The sequence below is a fragment of the Cnephaeus nilssonii genome (assembly GCF_951640355.1).
Source record: "Cnephaeus nilssonii genome assembly, chromosome: 17".
In the NCBI taxonomy this organism is placed as follows: Eukaryota; Metazoa; Chordata; class Mammalia; order Chiroptera; family Vespertilionidae; genus Cnephaeus; species Cnephaeus nilssonii.
In genome coordinates, this window is record NC_137088.1 from 1,651,143 (window position 1) to 1,677,093 (window position 25,951).

The 25,951-nt window shown below is 58.4% G+C and overlaps 2 protein-coding genes across 5 annotated transcripts in view; one reads left to right on the forward strand and one right to left on the reverse strand.

Annotated features, from left to right (window-relative positions):
• Positions 1 to 46: 46 nt before the first annotated feature.
• NICN1 (nicolin 1, tubulin polyglutamylase complex subunit) lies at positions 47 to 4,422 on the reverse strand. The gene is made up of 6 exons (XM_079795752.1): positions 4,121 to 4,422; positions 2,777 to 2,953; positions 2,423 to 2,536; positions 1,892 to 1,963; positions 1,551 to 1,655; positions 47 to 1,467 (listed from the first exon to the last, which is right to left on the reverse strand). Exons 1-6 carry the CDS (start codon positions 4,250 to 4,252, stop codon positions 1,426 to 1,428), a joined length of 642 nt encoding a protein of 213 aa, XP_079651878.1. The 5' UTR covers positions 4,253 to 4,422; the 3' UTR covers positions 47 to 1,425.
• An 8,926-nt stretch (positions 4,423 to 13,348) lies between these two features.
• Positions 13,349 to 25,951, forward strand: part of DAG1 (dystroglycan 1) — a 48,866-nt gene continuing 36,263 nt past the window's right edge. The window contains exon 1 of one of the 4 annotated variants that reach the window (XM_079794395.1): positions 13,349 to 13,369. The gene's annotated coding sequence lies outside the window, so the exon portion shown is untranslated. Of the gene's footprint in view, positions 13,370 to 14,155; positions 14,518 to 20,856; positions 21,300 to 25,951 lie in introns of those variants that run through there. The other 3 variants (XM_079794394.1, XM_079794393.1, XM_079794392.1) reach the window with 3 other exon arrangements.

Sequence of the window (25,951 nt, forward strand, 5' to 3'; positions counted from 1 at the left end):
GTAGTCTGGACCCCGGTCCAGCCAGTCTCTCTCCCACAAAGGGGATCAGAAGCGGGGTGGGCAGCCCCGAGGGCAGGCGGGGCTTCAGCTCACCGGGTACAGGGAGTCCGGGGCAGAAAAACAGCCCGAGGCGCTTCCACTAGCCTAGGGCGGGGGGAAGGTGCCAGCCAGTGACGCTGCTCAGAATCCGAGCCAGGGCCGGGCCTCCCCCTGCTGACTGCCCAGCCCCCAGGGGTCAAAGTTCAGACAAAGGGCTGCGAGGCTTGAATGGCATGTACCGGACATCAGAAGAATAAGGTCAAGTGAGAGGAGGGGGAAGATGGAGAGGACACAGGAGGGAGCCAGGGGCACCACAGGAACCTGGCCACACAGGGGGTCCCCAGCTCTCCCCCTGGGCACACACAGGCAGCCAGCAGTCATGCATTCCACAGTATTTATTGATCTTGCTGCACACTGGGCCCTGTGCGGGGTCCTGCTTCATTAGCAACAGCTGAAGAGAGCCAAGTACGCGGAGCTGAGGGGCCACCGGTAAGAACCCTGCAGTGAGAGAAGAGGGGGCCACCAGGTGGCTGACCTTCCCGGGAAGCTGTGGAGCCACACAAACACACACACACACACACACACACACACACACACACACGAGGGCAGCAGCCGCCTTATGACTTCTGGGAGGAGGCAGCTGGGAGAAGGGACGAGGATGTGCGTGGGGCTGGGTCAGATGGCAAGCAGGTCCCAGGGCGCATTCTCAGGCCCCGGCCTGGCCACAGGCTCCTGCTCGGGCAGGGGGGCAGACCCACTTGAACACACATCCACGGCCGGCTCAGAGACAGGGCTCCTGGGCCCGGCGCCGGCTCTGCTCCCAGGCAGGCAGCAGGGGCCCGGACAGGGAATGCCTCTTTGTGGGCGCGACACAAAGGGGACGAAGGGCACCAGGGCTCCCGCTTCTCCCTGGGGCTCAGACTGAGTGCCACGCCGAGCACTGGAGGTCTTGCTTCCTGGCACGTGGTCAGTTTGGCTCAGAGAAACTAAAAATTCTTGTAAAAGTCGCCCGAGGCTGGACAGGGCCGGTGCTGGGAGGGCACCCGGCCCGCTGCGCTCAGGGCAGGGAGCAGAGGCAGCGGTATGCGAGATGGCAGGAGGGGCCCAGGGCACGCAGGGGTTCTTAGTAGGTGGGACTGGAGTGTCGTTAGGGCGGGGAGAGGAGTTTCGGGTCGCAGCCAGGTGAGGACAGAGTGTACCCCACACCAAGCGCTCATGCTGAAGCGGCGCAGTGAGCCCCAAGAATCTTGACTCTGTGGACGTGGCCCAGGCAGAACGGGCAGGCAGGCAGCACTCGGGATGCAGCGGGAAAGCACTTCGGCCTCTGACGGCCCAAAGTCGGCCCGGGGGGCCCGGAAGGTCACCGTCTCGGGTAAGAGCCACGGCTCAGGTGTAGGAGAGCAAGTTCAGGTCATAGCAGCCATCCACCTGCAACACAGAAGCCATCAGAGCTGACCCGGACCGGCTCAGGGCCACGGGGGCCGAGCAGAGGGAAGCACTCGGTCACTCACATCGAAGCGGCCGATCCTCCTGGAGGTGCGACTGGCCCGGACCATCTCTGTCAGCGCCCACATCTGCTGCACCTCCGAGGACACCCTGCTGGGGTCCGGGAGGCCCTGCTCCGGAAGGAGGGGTCAGTGGCCAGGGGTCTCCCCCAGCAGTGCCTTCAGGGGGAGCTCCTGATGTGCAGCCCCACACGGAGAGACCTCAAACCCATGGACCTCCAGGAGGGAGATCGGGAAGATGGCAGAGCGTGGCCGGGGCCCCAGGTCAGCCCCAGGCTCCTGCAGATCGGGCCCACCTGGACATGAGCGCTATTCGCACGCGGCTCTTACCCGGGGTGAGGGCTTACCTCAAGGAGGGGCGCGGGCTGCTCACAAGGCACTGGGTGGGAAAGCCACTTGGGAAAGGTCATGGAGGGGCTCTGCAAAGCAAAGAGGGAGGGAGAGGGGGAGAGTCCTGGGACCAGTGTCCAAGGCCCTGGGAGCCTTGACCACTGAGAAAAGCCTGTTCAGGGGTCCACAAAGGCCCAGAGGGCTGTCAGACCCCCTAAGATCTGAAGGAGGCCCAGGAACACAAGGAACAGAGTATCTCCAGCTCTGAAAGAGGGGTGGCCCCAGAGATCAGGGGCTATGGGGACCCAGCTTCCCTCTTCTGAGCTTCCAACTTGCCCACCTGGCTAACTTCCATGAGGGCCTCCCTCGGGGTCTCATCATCTTGACCCCCCACTCCGACCCCACCCCCAGCTCCCCACTCCCACCCCACCCCCAGCTCCCCACTCCCACCCCACCCCCAGCTCCCCACTCCCACCCCACCCGCAGCTCTGCCAGCCACGTCAGAGCCTCCTTGGGAAAGGCCGGCCGCCGCTGAGCGAGCCCCTCACCTTTGCTCCCGGCTGGTAGATCTGCAGCTCCTCCACGGTGAACGACAGCCACAGTGGCGACGGCTGCCGCAGGATCAGGCGCAGCTCCAGCACTCTAGCCACGTCACACAGCATCTGACACACACACAAGGCCCCAGCGAGCCCCAGCTCACTACCCAGGGGCCTCCCAACGGGCAGTGAGCCAAGCTGAGCCAGGCCTTTGGGAAAGAACAGTGGTCCCTTCGAGGCCTTTCCCCAAGAGCCACAGCCCAGCACAGCCTTGCCCCCCTCATCCCTCCGGTATCCTAGCCCAGTTCTCAGGCCCCCAGCGAGCCCCCAGCTGGGCTGCCCTGGCCATGCCCCGTCCCAGCTGACCTGGTGCTTGGACAGCGATACATACTCCTGAGCTCCCTCCTCGCTGTGGGGGTCAGGCATCAGGCAGTAGTCCCGCAGGCAGGTCACCCACTTGGCCTGTGTGTGGATCGAGGTGTACTGGCGGACACGGATGCTCAGAAAGGCTGTGTAGTAATTCTTAAACGTAATCTCCTGCAACTGCAGCACACACAGCCCGCGGTCACAAATGAGACCCGGGCCCAGGGCCTGAGAGCGGCTCCAAGGCGCCATCGCCTCCTCCCCTCAGGAACGTCCCCTGCTACCAGTCTGATCAGCACCCTTTGAGGCTCGGTGTCCCTTTCCTAAAGGAGCGCACAGCCTAAGTGAGGAGGTCGCATAACCACAACTGCCACACCCAGGATGCTGCCAGGGGTCGGAGCCCTAACTCTGGAGGGGGCGGAACGTGGACACTGAGGCCTGAAGGGGAAGAGCTCACCCAGTGGACCGAGAGAGGGAGAGGATGTAACAAGGAGAATGCCTGGCCACAGCAGCTCTCATCACTAGACACTCATCAGAATCACCCGAGGGAGTTTAAAACTACGTGCATATCGTGTACAGGCTCCACCCAGACCTCCTGCATCAGGACTTCCCGCTCATACTTAAGGAGCGGCTTGCGGGGAGTGCACAGGGCTGAGAGGTAGGCAGGCACAGACACAAAGTGGCCCTGAATGCCAGGCCATCAGAAACGGATTTTAGCCCGGCCGGCGTGGCACACGCCCGGGTTGTGGGCTCCATCCCCAGTGTGGGGCGTGCAGAAGGCAGCCGGTTAATGGTCAATGGTTCTCTCCCATCATTGATGTTTCTTTCTCTCGCTCCCTCTCCCTTCCTCTCTGAAATCAATAAGAAATATATTTAAAAAAAGAGAAAGAAAAAGAAAACGGACTTGATCCTCTGTGTTGAAGTCCTGCGGGGTCGGTCACTGTGCCAGCGGATGTGGGAGTGCAGCTGGAGCCACTGGGGAGATCCTGCTGAGCAGACTGCAGGCATGCGCAGGAGGCAGATTTGGGGGTCACTCATTGTCCACTGATTCCCAGGACAAAACGGCCTCACCTATACTGGGCTCACAACTGTATTTCCAACACCTGCCCTACACCTTGGCCCTTCCCGGCCAGCGCTGCCCTGGACCTGGGGAGAGATGGCGCAGAGAACGGCACAGGAAGCTGCCTCCTAGTGAGTGTGTGAACTGCAGGAAGGAATACATGGCTGACTGAGGCGCCAGGGCGAGGCCAGCGCCAAGCTTCCTGTAACCGACCCAGCGCCGGGGCACGCCCGAGCTCCCAGGTCAGTCCAGCCCGGGAACCACGGTCGCCCAAGGGGCTGGCTTACCTCGAAGGGCGCGACGTTGGGGAAGGTGACATCGATGACCAGCACGCCAGGCCGGCCTTGGGAGGTGCGCACATCGCCCACCTGCAGCGCCACGGTGCCTTTCACGTGGCAGGGCACCAACACGCGGGACATGGTGCCAGCCGTGCGGAGCGAGCACAACCGCCGATCCCAGCCTGGGACCTGGGGACCTTCCCGGCATCCCCAGCCCAGTCCCAAGAACTACAACTCCCGGCAGGCCTCGCGCTGGGCCAGATCAGCCAATCAGCAATGCTCAGGGCAGGCGGGGCGTCGGAAGTGCGCGAGAGCCACCGGGGACCCGCCTGGAAACGGCCGGGCGGCTTTGTAGCCAAACCGTCTGCACTCCTCGGCGTCCTGACCCCTTCCTGTTCCTGCTTCTGTGGAGGGGGGTGGGGAGGGGGGTCCTCAGTTAAAGCATGTCAGCCATGAGCACGAATGATCATAAGAGCATGGCCGACATTAATTGCAAAAATAGGTATAAATCCCTCCCCCTTTACTTGTTAATCCTCACCCGAAGGTATTTATTCCCCATTGATTTTCTAGAAAAGGTGGAAGGGAGGGAGGAGGAGAGGGATTAGGAGAGAGAGACATCCATTGGCTGCCTCCAGCACGTCTGGAACCTGCAACCGGGCATGTGCCCTTGACCGGAATCGAACCCGGGACCCTTCAGAGTCCACAGGCCGACACCCTATCTGCTGAGCCAAACTAGCGAGGGCTCTTTGTTGTCCTTGGTTTAGGGAAGATAGGATTTACTAGGTGGCTGCAAACTGCTAGTTTCCTGATTACACTTTTCCTGGGATTTTCCGAGCTTCTTACTATTCTACAACATAAAGACCCATTACAAAACCCTAGTAATTACGACAGAGGGCTATTGGGTGTGATTCAGAGACACAACAGAAGACAGAACCCAGGAGCAGAATCAGGAGCAGACAGGCATTTGGTCAATAACCAAGGCAGCACTTCAGAGCACTGAGCAGACGGGCTTTCCGATAAAGATGGGGAACAGAGGAAGCAGGATGCCTGTGTGGGGAGGAAAACGTCCCCCTACCCTCCTAGGCTCTTCTGCTGGTCTAATAATCACATGAACATAAAACACTTTAACAGGAGAAAACAAATTCTCGCACAAATATTTTCTGTTCATCTAAACTGAGAAAAAGACAGGAACTCACAATTCTCACTTCCACCAGACGGCACAGGCAGCGAGGCCCAGGAGACGGGTAAGAATTCCTTCTGCGGGTGCTTGTCCCAGGTCCCCGGGTCTCTCAGCACCCCAGAGCAGCAGTGCCCAGCCAGGGGTCACCCAGCAGGCTCACCAAAACCCTAGGGGAGACACACTTTAGGAAAAATGCACTATGAACACATCAAATTAACAGCCCAGGCTAAAAGGACTCTCCCCCACATGACACCAACAATGTAATAAAGCTCGTCAAAAAAAAACCACACACACACACAAAAAAAACCTAGGGGAGAAAACGTTTTCCCTTCTTCCCTTCTGGGTTGGCCTGATCATGAAATTCGTTGTCGCCGGCAGGAAAGGAACCAGGTGTCACTTAGCTATTTGTTTTCTACCTATTTTATGGGATTTTTTTTGGTTCTTCAATTCCTCCACTTATTTATTTTTAATTGAATTGATTGGGGTGACATTGGGCAATTCCCCATATTGGCCTTTTTGCATTTAGTTGCTTTTTTTGTGTGCCACTTGGATTTCCTCTGAGGTCTCCTAGCAACCTTCAGCACAGTCAGGACCGTAGCGCCACCTGCTGGGAAGTGGAGATTCACCCGCTCATAAGAATAGGCTCCCAGATTCAAGGCTGGTGGGACTGGCATAGGAGGGAGGTGGGCTCTGGGTACCTGGAATGATGTTCCTCACCTGATTCTTGGACACTCAACCTCCCCAAGGTTTTTCCCCAGACCTTATCTCCTAGTATTACCAAGGCAACGATTGTATCAAGAGTCCCATCAAGCCCTAACCGATGTGGCTCAGTGAATAGAGCGTCGGCCTGCGGACTGAGAGGTCCCAGGTTCGATTCCGGTCAAGGGCATGTACCTTGGTTGCGGACACATCCCCAGTAGGAGGTGTGCAGGAAGCAGCTGATCGATGTTTCTCACTCTCTATCCCTCTCCCTTCCTCTCTGTAAAAAATCGATAAAATATATTAAAAAAAAGAAAAAGAGTCCCACCAATAATCAAAAACAAGTCCTGGCTGGTGTGGACTTGGTTGGAGCGTAGTCCTATGCACTGGGAGGTCGTGGGTTCCATCCCTGGTCGGGGCACTTGCCTAGGCTGTGCGTTTGGTCTCCAGTTGGGGTGTGTAGAGGAGACAACTCATCAATGTCTCTGTCACATTTATATTTCTCTCTCTCTTTTTTTTTATAATATATTTTTATTGATTTCGGAGAGGAAGGGAGAGGGAGAGATAGAAACATCAATGATGAGAGAGAATCATTGGTCAGCTGCCTCCTGCACACCCCTTACTGGGGATTGAGCCCACAACCCTGGCATGTGCCCTGACTGGAATCAAACCTGGGACCCTTCAGTCCACAGGCCGACGCTCTATCCACTGAGCCAAACCAGCCAGGGCTATATTTCTCTCTCTTCCTCCCTCTTTAAAATCAATTTTAAAAAGTAAAATAAAAAAACAATGAGACCATGCCAGGCTCCCTTTTGCATGTCCACACCTGGATTTTGGAGACGTCTCCTTCTGCCCAGTCCTATATAAATATATATATGTTTTAAATGCTTTATTGTTGAAAGTTTTACGTCTTCTTTTCCCCCATTGACCTCTCCCCTCCCGCCCCCCAGTAGATGCCCCCACCCCCTATTGTTTGTTTCCATTGGTCATGCTCATGTGCATGGATACAAGGCCTTTGGTTGATCTCTTATTAAATTGATTTCAGAGAGGAAGAGAGAGGAAGAGAGAGAAAAACATCAATGATGAGAGAGACTTCATAGACTGGCTGCCTTCTGCACGCCCCCTGCTGGGGATCAAGCCCACCACCTGGACAGGTGCCCTGACCAGGAATCGAACCAGGGACCTCTTGGTACATGGGTCTACCCTCAACCACTGAGCAAACCCAGCCGGGCCCCTTGCGAGGATTTCGCCAGTTCACTTCGTTAAAGGCTTCCTAGAGCAAACAGGAGTTCGTTTCTCCTCTCCTACTGTGAGCTCACAATTGCGTGTTGGCAACAGGAGGAAGCATGAAGTGACGAACAAGGCCAGGCATGGAACCTGCAACCCCGGCATGTGCCCTTGACCAGAATTGCACCCGGGACCCTCTAGTCCACAGGCCGGCACCCTATCCACTGAGCCAAACTAGCTAGGGCTAGGGCTCTCCTAGCTGTGGCCACGCGGGCAGCTTACTAACTGAGTGGAAGAGGGATTCAGTTTCCAGATGAACCAGATGGGCCCTGGCTGGTTTGCTCAGTGGATGGAGGGCCGGCCTGCGGACTGAAGGGTCCCCCGGGATGAGATTCAGGCAGGACCCAGAAGTATGGGCATGACTTCACCTTGTGCTATACTCAGCCCAGAGCCGGTACATAGCAGGTGCTCATAGATGTGGTGAGTGACTGAGGCAGACAGCCCATTAAAAAGCACCACCAGCCCGGCTCAGTGGTTGAGTGTCCACTTATGAACCAGGGAGTCAGGGTTCGATTCCCGGTCAAGGGCACATGCCCCGGTTGTGGGCTTGATCCCCTGTAGAGGGCGTGCAGGAGGCAACTAATCAATGATTCTTTCTCATCATTGATGTTTCTATCTCTCTCTCCCTCTCCCTTCCTCTCTGAAATCAATAAAAATATATATTAAAAAATAAATTAAAAATAATAATTTATATTAAAAAACACGAGAAGGTATGTTTATGGAAATGTATGTAAATCCAAGCCCAGCGCTTCCAAAGCTCCCTGAGGCCTCCAGTTGGCAGCCAGACTCCTGGGGATAAGCAGAAGGCAGGGGGCGGCAGATCCGTTTGGGGACTGGGAGGCCCAGTGGGACTGGGACAGCCCCGCCCGGTGGGTGCAGGTGCAGACTCTCAGCTGGGTTTGGAGCTGCCCTTTCCTGTAGACGGTCCCCAATGGGGTGATTTGAAGTAAATCCAAGGAGCGGGCGGAGCAGGTGGGCCCCGGAGTCTCCCCTCGCCCAGCCTCTCAGGCCCTAGAGGGCAGTGCAAGCCAAGATGGCCAGGCGCTGGCCGAGCCTCAGCCATTTGGGGCAGAACCAGACTACACTTCTGCCTGCCTGCACCACGCTGCAGGGGCTGCGGGCTGTTCAGGGGCCCTTGTAAGTTACGGCAAGTTCTCTGTCTCCCGGGCTGGGGGGGGGGGGGGGGGGGTTGGTCTGGGAAAGTGTCAATCACTTTTTTGGCTTATGGAGGTAGGAAGGCTGGGGACCCACAGGCAATGAAATCCACGGCACCCCCTTCTCGGGCAGGCCCCACGCTGCCTTCCGAAATGCTGGCTCACAGCCCGCCTGCCCCCGCCCGGGGCGGCCCTGGAATACTCAGCTGCCCTGCAGGACTCGGTCTGTGCACGGGGGTGGCAGGAAGAAGCCCTTCTCCGTGGGGGCTGCGGTGCGTGGCTCGGGCTTGGAACAGTTTCCTGCAGCTGCTGGGGACAGGGCGCCAAGGAATGCTCGGGCTGCCCTCGCTGCCCTGGGGCCCGCTGTCCTGCAGCCCCTGGGCTCCACCAGGCCCCCCTGGGCCTCGCGGTTGGTACATTTTATCCCGTTAGGAAAGGAATCCGCAACGAGATGACGCTAGCGTTGGGCAATGCGGGCCAGCAGCTGGCCATCTTGTCAGTTCCCCTACCTCCTTTCCTGAGCCCCCCCCACTGCGTGGCCCCCACTCCAGACCATTCTGCTCAGAGCTAGGCAAGTTCCAGCAAAATCCAGATGCCTGGCAGGACCTGCTCAGCAGTCGCCCCTGCCTCCTTCTTGTCCGCGTGGCCAGGCCTGGCCAGGCTCTGCGCTGCTGACCTCTCCTGGAATTCCCCGGCGGCAGGAAGCGGCCGCTCCCCTCCCAGCGACCCGGCTGCAGGGTCCCCTCCTCCACAGGCCCTCAGCCCGGCCAGGCCCCCGCTGGCTCCCACACACCTGCTGGTTTCCTGCCGGCTTCCCCCACTGAAGGGCGGGAGCGCCTGCTTCTCCCCGCCTGGCTGTGACCCCCAGTTCTCTGCCTCTGGACTTCCCGCCTGCCTGGGAACAGACTAGGTGCTCAGTAAAAAGGGCTTTGTGATTTGATTTGGCGACTTACCCAGTTCCTTACCCTTTACCCTTAGGGCAGATGTGGGCTTAGATTAAATGCCAGAGCCACAGAGGACCCATAATCAGGCCGCGGAGAATTCCTCTGTCCAGCCCCTGGCCCCCGGCCTTTGTGCTGCTCTGTTTTGTTTGTTTGTTTTTTAAATTCTCACCACAGGATGTTTTCCATTGATTTTTAGGGAGAGTGGAAGAGAGGGAGAGACAGAGAGAGACATCCATGAGAAACACACGGGTTGTGTTGCCTCCTGCACACGCCCTGACCAGGGTCCAGGCTGGGGAGGAGCCTGCAACCAAGTACCAGGGGTACCAGTTAATAACGCAGATTGACCAGTTACCGGTTAATAATGTGGATTGACCAGTTACCAGTTAATAATGCAGATTGACCAGTTACTGGTTAATAATGCGGATTGACCAGTTAACGGTTAATGATGCGCATATTTTAATCAAAGAAGACACGATAATTTCAAGAGAAACATCAAAAGTGCTTTATTCAGAGTAATGCTCATCGCTAGCTACACATTCCCCCATCTGTCAGGTAATCTGTGGGTACCGTCCCAATAGAACTTTTCTTGTTTTGAGGCAGGCCATTCAGAGACCCGATCTTCCACTTCTTCGTACATTTGAAGTGCTGCTCAGAAAGTGTGTGTGCCATCGATGGGAACAAGTGGTAATCTGAAGGAGCAAGGTCTGGTGAATACGGCGGGTGGGTTCATACTTCCCAGGCAAGATCTTTTAACGTGTCTTTAACTGGTTTTGAAGTGTGTGCTGGTGCGTCATCATGAAGCAAAATTACTTTGCCGTGTCTTCTGGCCCATTGTGGTGGTTTTACGATCAAAGCGTGGTTCAAATTGATTATTTGTTGTCGGTAGCAATCAGTATTAACGGTTTTAGAAGCGCATAATGCACCACACCTTCCTGATCCCACCAAACGCAGAGCAGTGTCTTTCTTCCGAAGCGATTTGGCCTTGCAGTCGATGTTGATGGTTGACCTGAATCAACCCATGATTCTGTGTGTTTGGGATTCTCAAAATAAATCCACTTTTCATCGCCAGTCACAATTCGATGCAAAAAGGCAACGTTTTACTGATGACTTTTTGGTTTTCCATTTGTCTTTCGTTCAGTTGATGAACCATTTTCCTTCCTTTAAAATCTTTCCCATTGCTTGTAAACGACCAGAAATTGTTTGCTGAGCAATCTTTAATCTTTCTGCAAGTTGTTTTTGAGTTTGACACGCACCTTCATCCAATAATGCTTGTAACTGTTGGTCTTCAAATTTTTTCAGTTGACCTGGACGTTCTTTTTCTTTCACATCGAAATCATCACTTCTAAAGCGTTTAAACCAGCGTTCACAAGTATCTCGAGATGGAGCATGTTCACTATAAGCTTCCCGAAGTGTACGATAACTTTCAGCAGCACTTTTCTTCAAATAAAGTAATGAATTTAAACTTCCCGCAAATGCTCTTTTTTTGGCACGAAATCGACATTTTTAAGTGTAAAAATATCTGTGATGTTAACACCTTCAGAAAATTTGACACATGAAGTTTTGAAGCTTGTTGTCAATACAACAAAATAGCATACATATCAAGTCGCATATATATCAACATATGTGTAACTCCATCTATTGAAAAAGATCCACATTACGTGCCCTTGACGGGAATCGAACCGAGGACCTTTTGGTCCACAGGCCAATGCTCTATCCACTGAGCCACACCAGGGCTAGCTGGCCTGGAGGCCTCTGCCTTTTCTTCCTCGCTGGGGTTGGCCTGCAGCCTCTTCCCTCCCTCCCTGCTCCCTGACTGTTTCCACAACTCCGCCATGTCCAGACCCCACAAGGTGAACCAGGTGCGTGAGGAGAGGGGAGAGGGAGACAGACCTAGCCCTGTTTCTCCCAAGCCCGGAAGCCCCTCTCATGAGCCCCAAGCCTCTGCATCCCCGGCTCCAGCAGTGGATGGTCCTGGCAGCTGACATTGTGATGCAGCGCATCCACTTTTCACCCACTCGGCAAGCATCAGTGGAGTTCTTTGCTCTGGGCCAGGTACAGTGAGGCTCTGAAGATGGACACAAATCCACGGCGTGGCCACTGACGGGCTGTGTGGCCTCTGATAAGTGACTTAACCCTGGGGCCTCGGTTGTGTGTCCAGGGTGCGGGGGGCGGGACAGAGCTCCGCAGTTGTTGTTCTGAGGGCGATCGCTGCCATCCAGGAGCGGAGGGCTCCTGGGGCAGGACTGGAGCGGGTGGCGGGAGAGGGGACACACAGGTGGCCCTGGGAGGACGTGAGGGGAAGTGCTGAGACTGGGGGTCCTGGCGTGTGTGGGGCAGGTTCCTATTGCCCAGGCGGCACAGAGGGGCTTAGATTTGTTCTGCAGGCGGCTGGGATCCATGAAGGTGTGTTGGTTTATGGGATTCAGGCTCCAACATGCCAATGGGACTCTGCAAAAGGCTACAGGTCTCTAGCACAGACTCAAGGCCCCCCAAGGCCTCCCTTTCTTTTCTTTCTTTCTTTTTTTAAAAGTTGATTTGAGAGAGAGAGAGGGAAACATCGACCTGTTGTTCCACGTATTTACGCACCCACTGGTTGGTTCCTGCATGTGCACTAATCAGGGATCGAACCTGAAACCTGGGCACATTGGGACGACGCTCCAACCAGCTGAGCTACCCAACCATGGCGAAGGCCTCGTTTTCAATAAAACAGCCATCCATTCCTTCCAACTTTCTTGCATGCCTTCTAGATGCCAGCCCTCTCTCGGGTACTAGAGGTTCCCAGGATGGAGGGAGGGAGCAGGCAGACACAGATCTCCCCGTCTGTCCTGGGGGTCAGCTTTAAATCTAACTAATGATGTGGTGGGCGAAGCAGGGGTCCAGAGCAGGGGCACACGCCCAGGCTGGAAACAGACAGGAACGAGGGTGGCCCAGTGGAACAGGATGCCGTGGGCAGCAGTGTGGGAAGTGGGAAGACCAGCAGAGCTGGCAGATGCCTGGCATATTTGTAAGAACTGGAAGAGTCTCCAGCTGTGACCAGTTTGGCTCAGTGGATAGAGCGTCGGCCTGCGGACTAAAGGGTCCCAGGTTCGATTCCGGTCAAGGGCATGTACCTTGGTTGCGGGCACATCCCCAGTCGGGGGTGTGCAGGAGGCAGCTGATCGATGTTTCTCTCTCATCGATGTTTCTAACTCTCTATCCCTCTCTCTTCCTCTCTGTGAAAAATCAATAAAATATATATATATATATATATATTTTTAAATATATTTTTTAATTGATTTTTTTTACAGCGAGGAAGGGAGAGGGATAGAGAGTTAGAAACATCGATGAGAGAGAAACATCGGTCAGCTGCCTCCTGCACACTCCCTACTGGGGATGTGCCCGCAACCAAGGTACATGCCCTTGACCGGAATCGAACCTGCGACCCTTCAGTCTGCAGGCCGATGCTCTATCCACTGAGCCAAACCAGTCAGGGCAATAAAATATATTTTTTTAAAAAAGAGTCTCCAGCCCTGCTGGCCTGGTTCTGTGGTTGAGCATCTACCTATGAACCAGGAGGTCACGGTTCGGTTCTACGGCTGCTCAGGGCGCATGCCCAGATTATGAGCCCCATCCCCAGTGTGGGGAGCCCAGGAGGCAGCCAATGATTCTCTCTCATCATTGATGTTTCTCTCTCTCCCCCTCCCTTCTCCTCTGAAATAATTTTTTAAAAAAGATTCTCTATGTGGCAGGGGTCATTAAAAAATGGGGGAAAGAGGTGTGGGTAGGTACTGAGAGAAGAGGAAGTGGAGATGGAGATCTTGCGGGTGGAAGTGGAGGGCAGGAAGGTGGGGGTGGGGTAAAGGGAGGGAGGGAGCCCAGCCTGGCAGGTGAGCAGGAAGGAGGAGTCTGTCCTCCTGCAGCCGGGAGGCGGCATCCGGTGGAGCGCTGAGCAGCGCTGGTCACAGGTAGCTTTGGGTCTGGACGTCAGACCTGGCTGCTGTCCCGTGAGGCCTGGGTGAGCAGGGGACAGGGCCCACAGCCTCCTCCTCCCCCGAGGCCACACCCAAGGTGCTCAGAAGTCCGAGACCCAAGAAGAAAGGGCGCTCGCTGTGCAGGGCGCGGGCTGGCCCTCCCCTTGGCGGGCAGGAGGCAAGGGCACTGGGCCCTTGAGGGCCTGGGAGCCTGGCAGCTGTGGTCCCTGTGCGGCATGGGCGGGCGGCCCACCGCTGCGTGGGTCTCGGACTTGAGGACATGGGCCGTGTGAAAGTCAGGGCTGTGGGTGGGCCAGCAGGGCCATGAGGGCAGGGGGGGCGGCGAGGGGGGCGAGGTCACGGCAGTTCAGCCACTCGATCCAGCTGTCGGGAACAGCTGCCGCTCCGGGGGAGGGAGCCGGGCAGCAACAGGTGAGGGAGCGCCTGGCTGCTGGGCCGTGGGAATGGAAGTCGGAAGCCTGTGGGGTGGAGGCCTTGGGGGCGGGGAAGCATCTTCGGGCTGACTGGCCAGCCTGACTTTCAGCTGCAACAGACATTCCTCAGGGAAGAGAGGAGGTTGGGGTGGGGGCTGGGCGGCTGGAGAAGGAGCCCGTGCCCCCGCCCCCTTTCTCCCTTTGGTCCCCAAAGGCCTTCCTTCTGGGCTACACCGCCTGCCTGGGGACTCTCCCTCTGGGATGCTCCACAACCCTGTCGCTGGGTTGGATCTTCCCTCCCCACCCCCTCGGCTCCTTATCTGCACCTGTGCCTGGCCTTCCGCTGGGAAGGAGAGTAAACAGGGTTTTGGAAAGCTCTGGCCCGCAGGTTCAGAGAGGGAGGGGGGCTGCCCAAGGCCCCAGTGCGGCAGAGGCAGGGCCCAGGGCCTCGGCTTTTGGGACCTCAACTCTGGGCTGCCCCCAAGGAGCAGGTAGGCCTGGGGCACCTGTAGGCCCTGCCCCTGCCGGCAGGAAGTGAGGGGTCGGGCCCTCCGCAGCCGGAAGTCAGGCAGAGCGCCCAGCAGGGCAGGGTCACAGGTAGCTTGGGGCCTGGGTGTGAGCTCCCACGAGGCCTGGGGACGCACTGGGTAGGTCCTGCGAGGAGGCCTGTGAGCTCCCAGCTCTCTGCCCACCTCAACGCCAGGGCCTCAGCTCCGCCACCGACATGGAACCCATGGCTGAGGGTCCCAGGCAGCAGGGTGAGTACAGGGGAGCTTCAGGCTGAGGGCGGGAGGGGTCAGCTGAGGCCAGCCTTCCTTCCTGCCCCTCCCCCAAATGGGACGAGCAGCTGCGGCCCTGGCTCTGAGGCCCCGGAGGTCCGCTCAGAAGCAGCCTTCCTTCCCGCGTCCCCACCCTGTGTCCTACCAGCTGCCACATCCCTCGTGGGCGCGGACATGGGTGAGAGAGGCAGGCGCGAAATGCTTTTCACCTTTTCTGGGAAAAGTCTCCACGCGGCATGAATGGCTCTTTGTAAGGCCCTGGCACGTGTCAGCGCCTGGGCAGAGCCCCCCTCCACCACGCCCGCCCGCAGCCTGTCCCGCCGAGCCTGGCTCAGATGGGGCCTCGCCCACCTGAGGACCCTTCCTGAGCTGGGCCCTGTCCTTCCCCTCAGGCCTTCCGGTCCTTAAGGTCCCTTGTCAGGCCCACTGAGCCCGATGGACACAGACCTCTCCTGCCCATTCACAGGTGGCCCGGCCAGGACTCAGTCCCCTCTGGGTAAATGGCAGCTGCAGGGAGCGACCTCTGAAGGTCACTGGCCCTGAGCAGTGAGCAGGAGGGGACGGCTGGCTGAGGCCTCAAGGGCCTTCCAGGTGACAGCTCACCGTCCCCAGGGCCTCCTGCATGGGGGTGGGGGGTCTGCCAGCAGCCCCAGGGGAGTGGATGGGTCCTTTCCCTGGAAGCTGCCTTGGGGCAGGACCTTGTCCCCCGCCTCCCACTCCCACTCTCACTCCTCTGCTCTCTCCTCCTCCCCTGGGCCCAGCCATGGACTTCTTTGCCCAGGGAGTTGGTGCTAGGCCCTGTGAGGGGGGTGGGGGGCTCTGCAGGGTCTGCCCTAGAGCCCTCACCTGCAGCACATACCAGGAGCTGCCCGCACCCAGGAACCACCCCCCCCACCACAGGGGTGTCTCCTCCCCCTCGCCCTGTCCTTCCTCCTCTGGCACGTGTTCTCTCTGCATTCCAAGGTATTCTAAATGCTTGTTCTGACTTGACTCCCTGGGGCCTGGTACTCCTCCCTCCAAAAGACCCCCTACCTCTCTGCTTAGTCTCTCTCTCCCCACCTACCAGGTGGAGGAGGGCCCGGGCTGTGGCCAAACTGCTGCCCCCATGAGTCACCCCACCACATTCCTTCCTGGAGGCCCCAGGCCGCCGGCTCCACTCCGCGCCTCCTCGCTCCCACCCTCAGCTAACCTGCCTGGTCCCGGTCCTGGGATCCACTCTGGCAAAGCCCGGCCTGGTTCAGTCCAGCCCCAGCGCCTGCCTTCCCAGCAGTTGCTCTTCCTGCCTCGTTCCCTGTTCCATTCTCTGCTGAGGCCATGGCCACATGCAGGGCTCCTCAGACCGGCCTGCGCACTCCCCCTCCATCCCAGGCCTGCTCCACTCCTTCCCTAAGCCCGGGCTTCCTCCCGCACCTCCTGCCGGACTTCCCTGCTGAACCGCACCACACAGCAGCCCCTGGCCCCGCCCAGCCTTCCCAGCCCCTGGTCATTCCATTTTCATGGACTTATTTGTTATCGTTTTTATTTGTTTATTTGCTGTCTGTCGTGGTACACTAGGATTTGGGCTCCGCAAGAGCAGGCCTGTTCCTTGTATCCCTTGCTGGGCTCCCAGCAAACAACAGACTCAGAAAACACCTGTGGGTTGAAAACACATGATGGATGTTTCACCCTGGCCCTGACTCAGTCACCCAGAGTGGTCATCGGTCACTCTCAGCCAGCAGGCAGGTCCGAAGCCCACATGTGAGGTCACTGGATGATGCGGACGAGCAGAAAAGGCAAGCAGCTCATGTGACCTTCGCTCTGGGTTTATTCCTCACGCGGACACAATGGGAGTCTTGGCCCGTGTGCTGACAGTCACTCTTTGTCCCATTGTTAGTTTCCCTCAAGATGACTCCAGGGACCCCTCTCATTCCTCCCAGAAATGTCAGGGATTCCCGGGCCACAGGTGGGGCTCCCAGAGGCCCTGCCTATCTGTCCGCTCGGCCCCGCACTTTCCCGTGGGCCAAGGGCATACCCGCCAGCCATGGTAAGGGAGTCAGAGCCAGTGGTTGCTGGGTAACTGGTCCCTGTCTCTTGACGAAGGGCCGCTGAGGGGAGTGCAGCATGGTGAGAGACATGCCCAGGCCTCAGGCGACCTCTGAGAAAGCGGGGTTTGCCCTGGAGGAGCCGGGGGTGCAGGCCTGAGCCAGGCGTGGGCATTCGGCTGAGAGCAGAGAAGGGCCTCTCCCGGCTGACCCAGCTGAGTGTGGGCGGGCCTCCCCAAGGCTGAGCTTGGGAGCTAGCGGGTCAGGGACGAAAGAGGAACGGCAAGTAGGCCCCTGGGCTCTGCTGGCTGCGGTCAGCCCAGCCCTAACCTGGTGTCGAGTCCAGTGCTCAAGGCCAACCAACCCCGTGTGTTGGGAACCGTCACCCAAAGCCGGCCTTGGGGGACTGTCTGGTCCCAGGGAGGAGCACGTGCTCAGGGAGGGCAGAGGCCATGAGAGCCCCCCAAGGGGGGAGAAGTGGCTTTTTCCATTCAACCGATACTCACCCTGCCTGTGGGGTCCTGCGCCCCCTGGACTGGACTGTCCTGGAGGCCAGGTGTGGGAGCTGCCGCCTGGCTGGTGGTGGGGGGGGGGAGGCCTGTGCCAGGCGTGTGTGAGGGGGCTGCTGGGAGCGGGAGTGAGGCCCTGCGAGGGAAGGGCTGGTGGTGACCCGCAAACACGCCTCCTGGCAGTTTCTCCCGGATGAACTTATCAGCCTTTCATTCTGCCCGAGCCGCCAGACAATCTGCCTTCTGTTAAGTTCAGACAAAAGGGACCCCTCCCTTGCCCTGACTTGGCTGCCCTGCTTGCCAGCCAGCCCACTGCTCCACGCAGACCTGAAGGCCTGGCATGTGGGTCAGAAGCCTCAGCCTCAGCCAGCACTGCCCCTGCCCCTGTCTACCGGGCCTGGGGGAGGATCAGCAGCCGCAGCCCTCCTCCCTCTGGAAGAACCTGAGGCTGGGCACCGGCCCTGGGCCCTGGTTCCTTGGAAACATGCCAGAATAAAGAGCCCTGGAACCCTAAGGCCAGAGAGAACTTTGACCCACGTAGGTGTCTGCGGGATTTTATCTGAGTTAGAACCAAGGCCTTGGCTAAGTCGGCTCCGCCCCAAGGAAACACCCAAACGTTTGCCTTAGCCTTGCCCAGGACGTGGACCCTTGGAGATGACGGCCTACCGAGTGGTGAGGCTGGTCACCCCCCTGATTTCTGTGTTTTTTTAAATATTTTCACACTAGAGGCCCGTTGCACAAAGATTCGTGCAATAGACCTTCCTTCACCTGGCTGCTGGCACCAGTTTTCCTCCTGCACCGGGGACCCAGGCCTTGGCTCTGGCCACCGCCTTCCGCCTTCTTTCAGGGTCGGGGCTTGGACCCCGGCGCTGCCATCTGCGACAGGGGCAGCGCCGCCACCCGGGTCCCTCAGTGATGGGGGGCGGGGCAGCGCGTGGGGGCTGCCATCTTTGCTGGGTTAATTTGCATAGCGCCCTGATTGGCTGTGGGTGTAGCGAAGATACGGTCAGTTAGCATATTACTCTTTTTTTTTAGGTAGGATATTTTATTGATTTTTTACAGAGAGGAAGGGGGAGGGATAGAGAGTTAAAAACATTGATGAGAGAGACATATCAATCAGCTGCCTCCTGCACACTCCCCACTGGGGATGTGCCTGCAACCAAGGTACATGCCCTTGACCGGAATCGAACCTGGGCCCCTTCAGTCCTCAGGCCAATGCTCTATCCACCGAGCCAAACCGGCCAGGGCCGCTCCCTTGATTTCTTCTGTCCCAAAGGATAGGCAGACTGTTAGGTGATGGTTGCAATGTGGCCCAAGCACACTGGTCTGTGGCCTCGAGGGCTCATGCTCCAGTGGGGGACAAACCTTGGAGTGGTAATCTTCCTGGAGCCTCTGGCTGGGGTGAGTGGAGAAAGCGCTGGGAGCTGGAGGGCCAGGAGAGAGGCGGGGTGACTGTGGGTCCTGAAGAGCCTGGTTCTCGGCCTCTCGATCAGACCTCCCCAGGCCCAGGCCGCTTTGAGCAGCTGCTCCTGGGCGTGTTCTGGGCCTCATTCGTGGTTTTGTTCTCCAACTGGCTGTGAGCACAGCCTGACCTCGGGTGGCCACGGTCCTGCTGGGGCCCCAGAATAGCCCCCAAGAGTCGCTGGAAACTTGGTGCTGGGCCCTCGGGCGGGAGTGCAGTTCCGCAGGAGGGGACGGGCGCTGGCTCTCCTGACTACAGAGTAACAAGGCCTTGACTTTACAGCTTGAACCCAACCTATGGGCCCAGCTGCCCACCTCCCTCTTTACTCTCCAGGGGGCTCCATGGGGGCTGGTTAGACACCGAGAGGCTGGTCCAACTCCAGCCAGGAGCCTTCCTGCCTTCTAGGGCTTGACGGGACAGGAGGTTGGGTGAACCCCAACTCCAGACAAAAAATAAAGCCAGCCAGCCATTGAGGCCCAGAGCTCAGAGCTGTTCTGCCAAGGTGGGAGGGCTGGGGGAGCGGGGGGAGAGCATCAGGCCAGCCAGGGGCCACAGCACCTCCAGCTGAGCCCCAAACCTGGAGAGGCAGGCACCGGAAAGGATTTAGCTCTCGTCCTCGCTCCCTCCTCCAGGGTGAGGAAGGGCTAGCTCACCTTTGGGCCCCAGGTAGTTGAGGCAGAGATTCACCCTTGGCCAGAGCTCTGGGGGTGCTTGGGCATGGGGTGCTGGGACCCTGGCTGCCGGAATGTGGTCTGGTGCTTTGTCTGGCAAGACCGGTGCCAAGAGGGAGGAAGGGGAGTTCCTCTGGCATCCGCGGGTGATCAGCTTCGGTGCAGATGGTAGAAGGGGGCTGTCTCACGAGGCCTGTACCCAATGCAGCCTTTTGTTTTGGGAAAACATTTACATACATATTCAGACACTAAAACCCCGGGCAGAACCTAGGGCTGCCAAGCAGTGCCTGGTGTGTTTTTCGGGGCAGGTGGGTGTGTGTATGTGGGGGAGACTCCGTTAGCTGAAGGAGTGAATGAGAGAATATATTCTGTTTAAAAACCCAAATAACTTTCTGCATTCTTAGCTTTTTCAAAGAAGCAGCATTTTAGAGTTGAATTTGAAAGGCCATTAATTTTTAGTTTAACATAGAAGACGTGATTTGGGGCCTTTTCCTGGTTTTTAGTTCCTTTTCAAGTCTGTATGAATGGGGTTTGGAGCCTATACAGTTACGTATAAAGAATCACAATGTGTGTTTGGGAGATGGGGCATTCCTTTCTGCTCTCTTTGAAATTTGCCTCTCCCAGGTGCTCCTAAGGTTGGGGTGGGGGGGAAGAGGGGGGAAGCAGGGGAGACCCAGAGCTTATCTGGGACCAGGGAGAAGCCCCTGGCAGGCAGCAGCCAGTTCTGTGTTCAAAATGCTCACTGACAAGAGCTCAGGCCTGGAAGGGAGTGGGCACATCCTGTGCAGGGTTTGGGGAGGAAAGGGAGCGGGGTCCCATCCCCAGCCCCATCCCGTGACTGTACAGGTCCGGTTCCTACCGCCCTGTGCGGGGCCTTTGGGGCGGGGCCTGTAGGTAAGCCCTGGGGAGAGCGGGAGTGCCTTTAGGACCCTCCCCTGGAAAGGAGACAGACTTGGGCAGTAACCCCGTCCCTTGCTCCCCCACCCCCGGAAGGAATGCAGGCCTCCAGGAGTGACCGGTGCGCCAGGCTCAGAGCTATTTCTGGCACCCACGTAGGCATCAGATTCCCGCGTTCAAAGCAAGGGGGAGGGTATGCGGGTCCAGCCCGAGGCGCTTTCCGGACCTCCCAGCCAGTTGGGAGTCGGGCCCCCGGGGAAGGGCCGGCTTCCCGCCCTTCCTGCCCTGGCCTCAGTTTCCCCGTCCGTGTTAAGTGCGGGCAACAGGTCCACCATCCTGGGCAGTTCGGGGGACGCTCCCCGGTGGTGTTCACGGCTGGGAAATGCCTCCCGATTTGCTTTGGGGGAAATCAGGGGGGCGAGCTCGGTCGATGGGTGGCCAGCTGTGGCCAGGCCAGTTCTGGAGCCTCGCCCCCCGGTTTAGTTGGATACGGCTCCGGGGCCCTGGGGTGCGGAGGGGGCTGGGACACGGGGGGGCAGGGAGGGAGCGATGGGTGCGGCGCCCCTCCCCCACTCCCAGTCCAGCACGCTCGGGGCGACCGGCCGGGTCTGGGCGTGTCCCAAGACGGACGCGGCTGGCATGGGGGCGGGGCTTCCAGGGCGGGGCGTGTCCTCGGGTGGGGGCGTGGCGGGCCAATGAGCAGAGCGGCGCGGGCGAGGGCGGGGCCTGCGCGCGGGTGCGGCGCGCTGCGGGGCGGCGGACGCAGGCAGAAGCGGGCGTCGCGCGGACTGCCGGTCGGCGCTTCCCGGAGCGGCCGCGGGATTGGCTGCGGGGCTCGCGTGTCAGGCGGTTGCTAGGCTCCGGCCGCGCGCCCCGCCCTCGCGCTCGGCGCCCTCTCACCGCCCGGGACGTGCTCGCGCGGAGGCTGCGGTGCGGCGCTCGCGCTCCTCGGGCTCGGCGGAGGCGGCGGCGGCTTCGCGCCGAGTCCCCCGGGAGCGGCGGCGGAGCGGCGTGCGGCCCGGAGGAGCGAGCACCTGCCGCGGCCCGCCCGCCGGCGCTCGGTGAGTGCGCCGCCCGTCCCCCGCCGCTGAGCCTGGCAGCCCGGGCCCCGGTCCCCGCCGCCGGCCGAGCCTCCCCAGGAACACCTGCTGCTGCCGGCTGTCCGGCCCGGGGCGGGGACGCCGTCGCGGACGTCCTTGCGGTGAGGCGGCGGCGCGGCCTGGGCAGAAACGCCCCCTGCGCTCGGTCCCCCGGGCGAGGGCTCGGGGCGCTCGGGGCTGGGCGGGCCGCGCGCCGCGGCGATGGGCAAGGCCTCAGCCCGGCCCGCGCGCTCGGGAACGCGAGGCCTGCGCGGCGGCCGCGGGCGGCTGCGGTCTGGGGGCCGCCTCTCCGGCTCCCGCCGAGGGTTCGCGCGGCCCGGGGGGGCGGAAGCCGGAGGCCGGGCCTTCGAGCGCCTCCGCGGGAGGCGGGGAAGGGCGCCGCGCCGCCGGGCCCTGAGTTGCTCGGAGCCTCGGGGTCACCTCCCCCCACCCCACCCCACCCCCACCCCACCCCACCCCCACCCTCGAGCGCACACTCCAACTTGTTTGGAAACCGGCTGCCTTTTCACCTTTCACTCGGTGGGAAACCCAGATGCCCCCGCGGGCGTGTTTGGGAAATGTCTCCAGAGAAAAGGCTCTCCGGGCTGAAAACCCTTGTGCCATAAATTTCAAGTTAATATCAAACCTCCTCAGCTGCTCACTTAAAATGCGCATTTTCGTCTCTGACTTGGGGACAGGTTAGGTGTGTAGGCTGACTTCGGAATCAGTTTTCACAGAGGCCCTGAAGTTTTGCCTTGGGGGGAGCAGAGCCTGGGGCACCCGAGTTGATAGCCTGGAGTTCTCACTTGGGAGCCCGCCTGGCGGTTCCCTAGATAAGCAAGTCCAGTGACCCCTGGCTTGGGACGGAGACTGGGCGGCGAGTCCGGTGTTTATGGAACAGAAGCGCAGATACAGAGCTGCATGTGTTACCAGGTGTTGTGGGGTGTGGTGTAGATGGGACTTTGTGACTTTATCGGGTTGTCCTATGCTGAGTGCTCAGTGACATGACACTTTTGGAATGTCTCTATTTAAAAAAAAAAAAAAAATCCACCGCCCTGGCCGGTGTGGCTCAGTGCATCCTCCCATGCACAGAAGGGTCCTGGTTCCATTCCCAGTGGGGGGCGCATGCCCAGGTTGAGGGTTTGATCCCTGGTCCGGGTGTGTATGGGGAGGCAGCCGATGGATGTTTCTCACATCAATGTTTCCCTCCCTCTCTCTAAAATCTAAAAACATTAAAAAAAAAAATCAGCCTTGGAGGCATCAACACCGATAGGTGAAATGTGCAGAAGTTGAACAGGACTTTGTTTTGTTTGCCTGGGAATTGGAGCCCACGGCTTGATGCGGAAAGAAGGCCGAGGGGCCATTTCTTGCAGAAATCAATTCGAGGAGGGAGTTGGATGCCTGGTGTGGCTCTTCAACGCCTGTGGGGTAGTGTGTGACTGTTACAGGGCGTTTTATATGGACAGCAGACACGAACGCTGTGCTTCTGTGGAAGGAGGCAGCGGGCAAGTCTTCACTCTTCTGAACGTTTAACTTGGCGTAGACATCCATTCACTGAACAAGTATTTGGCTTTACTACCTGCCAACTTCTGTGGTGGGTCCGGGCACCCACGGAACAGGCTGGCTGTGCCCCGAGGGCTGAGAGGGGTTAGGGAACCTGCGATTGAAGGTGTCTGCCCACTCAGTGCTTCCTGAGGACGGGGGAATTCCTGAGCGGAGGCCTGAGGGCCAGCAGGAATTAGCTGGGGACAGCGAGGTCGGGCACAGGGAACGGCACGCACACCAGCGCCTAAAATAGCACCTGGGAGCCCTCCAGCCGGACAGTTGGGAGCCGGGCCTTTCTTGTGCTGGGGAGTTCACGCTTCATATTCCGGGTGCGGGAGCCCAGGAGGCCTAACCAGTGACGTGGCATGGTCCCCACTTGGTTTAGAGAGATCTTGCTGGTGGCGGTGTAGGTAGTGTGCGGGTCAGGACCTGGTGTGAGGTCAGCCAGTGGAGGAGAGGACGGGGAGGAGCCATCTGGGAAGAGGCTGAGAAGGTTGAGCAGAGGGGATGCCAGGCCGCTAGGGGAGGGGCCTGTGTTCAGGAATGTGTGGGTCAGAAGCCTAAGCATGACCAAGAATTTTAACCACTTCCTCTGCAGGTTTGCTGGTGTCTGTTCAGCACGGAAGGTGATGGGGTTCGGAGGGACCCTGGGGCCACTCTGACCGGGGTTGTTGTTGAGGACCGGAGAGGCAGGGCGGGTGATTGTTAAAAACTTTCTCAGTCACTTGAACTTGGGGGTTACATTTCCTGTAGGGCTGGTGTATTGACCTGTGAGAGTAGGTGCGTAGGTGTGTGTTCATCCTGAGGCAGAGGAGAGCATGTTCAATTCTTTACACACACACACACACACACACACACACACACACACACCCATTATTCCTGCCTCTGGGTCAGGAATGCCATGGCCCTGCATCAGCCCCAGTTGGTAGCCTCTAGAGCAGTGGTCGACAAACTCATCAGTCAGCAGAGCCAAATATCAATGGTACAACGATTGACATTTCTTTTGAGAGCCACATTTTTTAAACTTAAACTTCTAACGCCACTTCTTCAAAATAGACTCCCCCAGGCCGTGGTATTTTGTGGAAGAGCCACACTCGAGGGGCCAAAGAGCCGCATGTGGCTCGCGAGCCGCAGTTTGCCGACCACTGGTCTAGTGTTTGCTCTACGTGCACCATTGCTGATGCTTATGAGCATTTCTTATATTAGCTGAGGAAACTGAGTCACAGATGAAGGAATGTCCCCAAGGTCATACGACGGTCATCACGTGGCAGAGGCGGGATTGAGCGCCCTTGAGCATTTGGCTCTGCCCGTCTGCGTTTGTGTTGCAGCAAGCTGGTGATATGGCCGGGATGGGTGCTTCTCCGGCGAAGACCACGCCCAGGTTTCTGGTGGTGGGCAGAATGCCAGGGGGATACAGGAGAGGTGATCAAGAACCCCGCCCCCCCCCGCCCCCCCCCCCCCCCCCCCCCGGCTCCAGGCGCGTGCTGGGAGGGGCCATTCTTAGAAACGAGGGCTTGTCAGGGTCCTCTGGGCCTGTGCCACTCGCTCTGGGCACCGGGCTGGAGTAAGCCACGGCGCGGCGGTCCGAGGCTGCGAGGCAGACTTAGGGGAGCAGTGCTTCTGAGCCGGGGCGTCAGGAAGGGTTAACGGCTTGATCGGTGAAGGAGTGGTGGCAGGAAGGTCACAGCTCTGTGGAGGGAAGAGGTGAGCGGAGGCCAGGCGTGGGGGGGGGGGGGGGCGGGGGCGGGCACCTTCTGTATGCTCTGTGGCTGGGTTGGAGCCAGGATGCCACATGGAGGAGTTTGTAGTTATGTAGGAAGGGAGAACCTTTTTTTTGTTTGTTTTAAATTTATTGATTTTGGAGAGAAAGAGGAGGAAGGGAGAGAGAAAGAGAAAAACACCCATTTGTGTTTCATTTATTGATTCTTGTATGTGGCCTGACGGGATCAAACCCACACAGCCTGGGTGTACGGGGACGCCGCCGCGCTAACCCACGGCGCTGCCAGGCCAGGGCTGGAGCGAAGGCTTCTTCCTCCTCCACGTTCAGGAGCACTGTCTGTGCCTTTGCCCGTGCCATGCTGCTTCTGAACCCCGGCTTGCTCTGCTCTCCGCGTGTTGGCACGCCAGGCCTGGGGAAGGGGATGGCGGTTTGACTATACAAGTGAGGAGTCTGGTCACTGCCCAGTATGCCTCGGGTATTGGTTTTTTAGAGCACATTTGTTAAAGCTGGGACAGGAGACAGGAGGGGCTTCGGACAGGGAGCCACAGGAGAGCCTGGGCGGCGGGGCAGGATTGGTTTCTAGAAAGTTAGGGAAGGAGTGGGCCCGGGGGCTGCTGCAGCTCACTGCAGAGTCAGGCGGGGCTTGGGGGGGGGGGCAGGTCAGGGGGGCCCTGAGGCGCTGCCATGCCCAATGCTCCTCTGGTTGCACGTCTCCTGGGGCCCAGAGAGTTTAGGAGGTGCTCACCCGCCCGTGGGGGAGGAAGAGGGGAAGGGCAGGGCTCCTGAGGCAGGGAGCGCCCCTTGGGGTGCGAATTTAAAGCAATTTTCCTGTAACCGCCTGGCCTCTGACCCCCTCCTCTCCCATCATTGGTAATACTGCTCAGACAGCAATTGCTATAAATAGGGTCTTAGAGTAGTTTACAAAATTACACCCGCCAGAGGGCTTAATTTAGCCTTAATGAATAGGGTTTCTTCTTTCCTCTTTCTTAGGTTGGAGAGCTAAGCGTTTTCTTCGCCTTGCTCCGGGTCAGGGCGGAGAGGTGGAGGGGATGCGGTGGTCAGTATCACCAGCGGAGGTGTCTGAGTGGCGACGTTTGCTCGGGGCTCTCTGTCGGAGGGCAGTAAATCGCAGGAACCTTCAGCAGTATGTTGACTTAATTTGTACTTCTATTTCAAAAGCAGGGTTCTAATGACCCATCAGCTAAATATTAAAAAGTCACTTAGTGCCTGAAACGTTCTTATCCTACAGGTCACGGTGCATTTAATAGTGCTGCTTTCTCATGTATACCTTCTCGAGCTGATTGTTTCTGAGAATGCCACTGCCTAGCTTTTAGACATTGTAATTAATTTAAAATTTTGAAATTGTTTATAACTTTTGGCCCTGGACTGACTGTAGAAAACATTCGTTTCCTTTGTCGCCCTGGGACAAAGCAGGGTGACTAGCTGGCGGTGTGGGCAGGGGACTGAGTGGCATTGCCGCCTCCTCGGGAGCCGGGCATTGTGGTGCGA